Below are 6,318 nucleotides of genomic sequence, written 5' to 3' on the forward strand. Positions count from 1 at the left end.
AAGGGGGGGCCTGGCGCGGGGCCGGGCGGCTTCGCGGGGAGCCCCGGCGCGTCGGCCTGCGGGAATTTCCGTATTTATCCTGTATTTAATCGCCGCAGTCGTGCTGGGCTGCAGCGGGAGCTCGGGCAGGCGAGCCGTCGGGCGGGCGAGCCGTCGGGGCTAGGGGTGGCCGGGCCGGCTTTGCCCCAGCGCTCCCCCCCCCCTTCGACCGTTAAATATCCCGTTATTCGAGGGGGCGTCGCGGGGGAGTCGGGCTCCCCCCAGCTGCGGAAAGGAGGCTGCGCGTGAGAGTGCTTGGGGTGGGCTCGGCCTCGCCGCTTTCGGAGATGCCAGCGCCCCGGCGGGAGGGAAAAAGGCAAAATAAAGCGAAGCCCGCGGAAGTTAGCAGAGGCGGTAACGCGGGGACGGCTCCTCGACGCGTCGGACGCCGGCAGCACACAGGGTCTTTGGGAACGGCGTCCGCGCTTCGCCAGGCTGCACGGCACGATTTGGGCTTTCACGGCCAAGCGGGGCGGCTCGGGTGCCCCGGGCGCGGGTTGGAGGGAGTTTCCACCAGAGCTGACGCGAGCTGAAGCACCGCGGGGAGGAGGAGGCGTCGCAGCGCGTCGCGGAGAGGCCCCAGGGATGGGTTTCGCCGAGCGGCTTGGGGAGCGTTGGGCCGCAGAGCTGCCCAGGCACCGGGGAGCTGGCTGCCTGCCGGGAGTGTAGAGCGACTCCCTGTCGTTATTGCAGGATCTGCCCTGCGGCCTCCCTGTCCCTGCGCACCTCGTGGGTGCCGGACCTGCCCGCTCTGGTCTCTCCGGGCATGGCTGACGGCTGGTTGAACCTCCGGTCAGAAGAGGAGAGAGGGCAGGAAAGCAGCATGGGGGACTCGAGCAATCTGGACGACAGCCTCACCAGCCTCCAGTGGCTCCAGGAGTTCTCCATCATCAACGCCAGCGTGGGCAAGTCGTCCTCATTGCCCAGTGGTGCCGACCCTCACGACTACCACAAGATCCCCGGCTCTGCGGCGCCATGCTCCCCGCTGGCTGCTGACCCCGCGTGCATGGGCATGCCTCACACCCCTGGCAAGCCCATCTCCTCCTCGACGTCCAGGACTGCGCACCTCGGCCTGGGCATGCATGCTCAACCCATGGAAGACATAGACTACAAGACCAACCCACATGTAAAGCCACCTTACTCATATGCCACGCTCATCTGCATGGCGATGGAAGCCAGCAAGAAGACTAAAATCACCCTCTCCGCCATCTATAAATGGATTACTGACAACTTCTGCTACTTTCGGCATGCTGACCCCACCTGGCAGGTAGGTGGCCAGGAAACCTTCTCTTTCCTCCTTCCTTTCTTCTTGGAGTTGGACCTGCCGGTGGGGCTGGGGGAGGACTTTCTGCGCCCTCTACCATGCAATGTGAGGCTGAGTGCCGAAGGCTGAGTGCCGAAGGCTGGAGCTGCTTGTACTCCGAACTGCCCCGGCGGGAAGTAAGGAGGAGGCTGCGCTCTGCAGGGTGGCCAGCGCACCCTGTCCCTGTTTGGGCAATGGAGATCTGGTTGCTACTTTCAAATGGGTCTTCAGAGATGAGAATCTTGCCATGATACTGGTACCTTAAGAAGACATTCCCTGGCAGCAGTAGCAGGTCTTCCTCTCCCACCAAGGTATTTAGCCTGGTGCCAGCATTGAGGAGCAGGCAGAAACTGCTGGCAGTGGGATGCTCTCAATGTAAACAGGAATTTGCCCTTGCAAAGTTAGTTATTATCTAGCATGTCCCCAGGGCCAGTGAGAGGCCCAGATTTTTCCACCTGGGCTGGTGTCAGAGAGGGAAGAATTCAGCACAGAGAGGAGGGAAGGAGCAGAAACGCAGGTGGAAGAGGAAATGCCTGGGGAAAAGGTGCCGAGAAGGGGCCGTATGGGAGAAAGAGCCCCGGTCGGAGCTTCGCCATTCAGAAATGACGAAGCCGTGAGGGCTATGGAGGAGAGGAGCCAGGAGCCAGCCATTATGGGAAGAGCCAGGGCCATTTTAGGAGAGGGAAGGCAGCTGCTCAACTGCGCGTGCCTGCAGCTCCTCGCGGCAACAGGACCAGCCCCCGTGGGAAGGCGTCTCTGTCCCCCTGCTCCACCTTTTGCAGAGCCTCCATAGGAAGGTGCCTGACAACAGAGCCCTCCGAGCTGCCCCAGGCCCCTCAGTGGCTAAGCAAACACCTAATATCACTGATTTTAGGTGTTTTCTGTAGGTGCTGAGAGACAAACGTAGGAGAGGGGATGCAGGGGACCCCCAGGGAGATGTCACTTGTTGGGAAGATCCCTCACCAGGTTTGTTTAGAACAAGAATGCTGCTGCTTTCCAAACGGAGCAGGAGGAGAGGTCACCCCTCCTTTCCAGCAGGGCTGCCTGTCCCTCAGGGAGGACAGGTGAAAGAGTCCATCACTGTGACAAGCTGGTCAGACCTCAGCAGGAAGCCTGAGGCAGAACCAATTGCCTCCCTATCCCCCAGGGAGCAGAGACAGCAGCCCTGGGTTCATTACCTTGGGGAAAAGCTTAAAGCACATGGGCTTTTCCCTGCTGTGTTGGCTTGGAGCTCCTCTTCTGTCATGCAAAGGGACTGCCAGTAAGGGCGGCATTGTGGGACATGCGAGGGCAGGAGGGACCTGGGTGACACATCCTTCCATGGGTTGTTCCTAATTGCTGATTCCACCATCCACAGCACACAGCTTAGAGGCTAATTTAGTGGTTTCAGGCAAAAGAGCTGCATGTCTGCTGCCCACGCCTTGACCACCTCCCAGGGGAGATGGGTCTCCATCAGCACTTGAAGACCATCAAGGGGAAGGGAACCATCTCAGTCCCTCTCCAGAGCCACTTGGGGTCCACCAGCCTCCCTCAGAGGAGGAAAACTGGGCCTGGAGGTCTTAGTGCTGCTTGTCGCCTCGAAACCTCCCTGTGGCCCAGCTCACCGTGGGCCAGGGAGCTCCTCACTGTGTTGCCCACATGGTAGGGGCTGAGCTGTGACCAAGAGGTGAATGGGGAATATCTGTCCCACACTTACTGCCAGGAGCAACCCCAGGGGCTATGCATGCAGGTAGCAATGGCTCACATAAACAGGAGCCTCCTTGGACATTTCCACCTCTGAAAGTCGGCATGAACCCAGCTGTTTTATGTGCTGGTGGATCTACAAGAGTGTTTCAGAGGGGAGGAGTTGTTTGCCCACATTTTGACTTTCTCCTGCAAAATCATGGCTGGATAATCACCACATTTTTAATTAAATGTGTTTATTAAGAAAGAAAAGTTTTCAGTCCCTCTCTGCAGAGATGCAGGGGGTTCACCAGATTGTTGCAAGGAGGAATGATAAATATGTTAACTGGCTGCATAATAACAAACGGCAGCCCAGCCAGGCTGAATGAAATTTGGGATGGGGAGGAGAGAAAGGGAGCAGGGAATTCTGCCTGCAATTCTCTGAGCCTTGTAAAATTTCATTAAACTGTAAATTTGGCATTGCTGTAGTCTGGAACATTTGCAAGACTTCTCCTTTTCTTTTTTCTTTTTTCTCCTTTTCTTTTTTCTTTTTTCTCCTTCCACTGAGGCTATGTTCTCATCCCCTACCCCAATTCCCGTACATGAAGACAGACTTGAAAGGTCATGCCACCCATACTCCGGGGGGAGATGGATATATTCCTGTGGGAGCTGAGTACTTTGGAGAGGAGCCAACACACCCAAGGAGCTTCAGCCGAGAGGAGGGTTTTGTTGTGTGTGTGTGTGTGTGTGTGTGTGTGTGTGTGCGTGTGTATGTGTGCGCGTGTGTTTTTCAACAGCTCTAAGCATTCAAGCCTTGTTTTTGCTAGTCGGCACTACGGATTATGGATGAATAAGCATAAAGATATCCAGGCAACATTAAAAAAAAAAAAAACCTCTACCATATCCAATCTCTTAATACAGTCTTGGCTTTGTGGAGTCCAATGCTGTGTTATTTACCCAATAACTGAGTTTCCTTTCTGATTATTCACATCACCCTGGGCACATTCAGGGTTTCAGAACAGCACGACAGGAGCAGAAACTCCCTCCCCACCCCCAGCCAGTTTGGACTGTGGTGGATGAAGATGCAGTAATTTCATCGCAAGCTTCCCCAGGCCAGGACGCACCTCTGTGAACAAATATGATGGGCAACCTAAGTGAACCCAAACTCTGGGTGTGCAAGTCTCCAGCACCCCAGTTCAGGTCTGCGTTGGGGACCCCAGCACAGCTGACCCAGAGCTGTTCAGTACTTGCAGGAGAGCCCATGCGCCTGTCTACTATAGTTTGACCCATCTAGTTTCTAGCATCAGTCTGACAGCAGGGGTAGCAGAAAGGCACAGAGAGCTAATTTTTGTCAATGTATTTTCCCTTCAACATTGGTAATAAGCACAGATGAACTGGGGGGTCCAAGGAGGGCTCTAATGGTGCTGTTCCCTCATGATACTACTGTACGTTGCCATTTATAATGGGCTATGGCCACACTAGCATAGAGTCCCTACTCTTCCTCCATACGATCTCCTTCAACTTAGCTCCATGCTTAGAGCAGGTTAGGCTGGCTTTTCCCAGTGCACTGTGTGATCCAAAGCCTCATGCCCCCAGTTTAAAGCCAAAGAAAGTTTCTCATAAATTTTCTGTTGGTTGGCAAGTCCTAGCTCGAACCCCTTGGCTGCTGCCATTTCTGGATGAATTAGAGGAGAGGCAAGAAAACTGCACTAATGACTTGGGGCAGGGGAGTTTCTGCTGGGCACATAGCCTGGAATGTCTTCTGTCTTGATGATTTCTTCTGTCTCTTTGCCAAAGGTCCTTGCTGAAGATATACTTTTCCACCAGCCTCTCCAGTCTGCTCATCCAGGTAGGTCCCACGGTAGAGAGCAGGCATTCAACCTTGCTGTTTTCTCTTTTGGGTTTAGAACTCCATCCGGCACAACCTGTCCTTGAACAAGTGCTTCATCAAGGTGCCTCGAGAGAAGGATGAGCCAGGGAAGGGTGGCTTCTGGAAGATTGACCCTCAATACGCCGACCGGCTCATGAACGGCGCCTTCAAAAAACGGAGGATGCCGCCAGTGCAGATCCACCCAGCCTTCACCAATAGAGCCCAGCAAGAGGCAAGGTCTGTCACAAGCCCAGCAGCTTCCTCTTGGACCAGCAATAATGTCCTGAATGTCAATATGGAGTCGCAGCAGCTTCTGAAAGAGTTTGAAGAAGTTACCGGCGACCAGAACTGGAATCCTGCAGATGCAAAAGCAGGCCACAAGCGCAAGCAACCATTGCCCAAACGGACGGCCAAGTCGGCTCGGCTTTCCAGCTCTCCCTTGCTCACCCAGGAAGAACAAACAGAACTGGGATCGCTGAAAGGTGACTTTGACTGGGAAGCCATCTTTGATACCACCTTGAATGGTGATTTCTCCTCTTTTGAGGATCTGGAGCTCACACCTCCAATCAGCCCGATAACTCGAGACGTGGACTTGACAGTACACGGCCGACACATCGACTGTCCGCAGGAGTGGTGCCCCACTGGGCACGACCAGGTCCTGACCGAATCCAACCAGAACAGCCTGGACTTTGATGAAACCTTCATGGCCACTTCTTTCCTTCAGCATCCCTGGGATGAAGGGAGGAACGATTACCTCTCAAACTCCGTCAGCGTGGACCAATTGTTTGAACTCAACGACACTTGTTTGCCAGCGGATGTGAATGACTGGAGCAGTGTGGGATCCTTTTTATAAGAGGTCATTCATGATCTAAAGGACCTTACCAAGCCCACATACCACTTTACCTTTAGCAGGATGCTCCCCCCGTGCTGCTGAACTTAAAAGGGACAAGATTTTCTAGAGACAGAGACATACACAGTGACTTTTATCAGCCTCAGAATATGAATATTCACAGAAACACCGGGGGAAAAAAAACAATAATGCAAGAATCACTTGGTACATCTTTAAAGAACACATCAGAAGTCTCTGGTCACTGAGTTTCCTCAAGAGAAGATATATATATAACAGTACTTTTTTTTTTTTACTTTTAAAGACAAAAATGTGAATTATCATTTTTTCATGGAAACGGACAAGGCATTTGTTCCTTTTGGGCTAAAGGCGAGCACCTGCTAAACTAGATTCAAGAAATGATACTTCTAGTGGCTTAGGACTCTATAGACTATGTGCAATTTCCTCAACCCTTCTTCTGTCCATTTGTCTCTCTCTTTCTCTCTCTCTTTCTTTCCTTTTTTTTTTTTTCTGTCCAGGGAAGTTCCTAGGTATAACATGTGATAATTAGCTAGCAGGCAAATAAAGGTCCCTTCTGGATTCTCTGAGTTCAGCCTC

The 6,318-nt window shown here is 53.3% G+C and overlaps 1 protein-coding gene across 1 annotated transcript; it reads left to right on the plus strand.

The window, feature by feature from the left end:
• Positions 1 to 778: 778 nt before the first annotated feature.
• Positions 779 to 5,988, plus strand: FOXJ1 (forkhead box J1). Its single transcript, XM_085304811.1, has 2 exons — positions 779 to 1,306; positions 4,912 to 5,988. The coding sequence occupies exons 1-2, from the start codon at positions 806 to 808 to the stop codon at positions 5,725 to 5,727; spliced, it is 1,317 nt and encodes a 438-aa protein (XP_085160937.1). The 5' UTR covers positions 779 to 805; the 3' UTR covers positions 5,728 to 5,988.
• The last annotated feature ends 330 nt before the right edge of the window (positions 5,989 to 6,318 follow it).

This window comes from Rhea americana, unplaced genomic scaffold (genome assembly GCF_003343005.1).
Source record: "Rhea americana isolate MKP2758 unplaced genomic scaffold, rheAme1 scaffold_21, whole genome shotgun sequence".
In the NCBI taxonomy this organism is placed as follows: Eukaryota; Metazoa; Chordata; class Aves; order Rheiformes; family Rheidae; genus Rhea; species Rhea americana.

Coding starts and splice junctions, on each gene's coding strand:
- FOXJ1 (XM_085304811.1), top strand. CDS start 806: ATGGCTGACGGCTGGTTGAACCTCCGGTCAGAAGAGGAGAGAGGGCAG. Junction 1,307..4,911: donor ATGCTGACCCCACCTGGCAG/GTAGGTGGCCAG, acceptor TTTTGGGTTTAG/AACTCCATCCGGCACAACCT.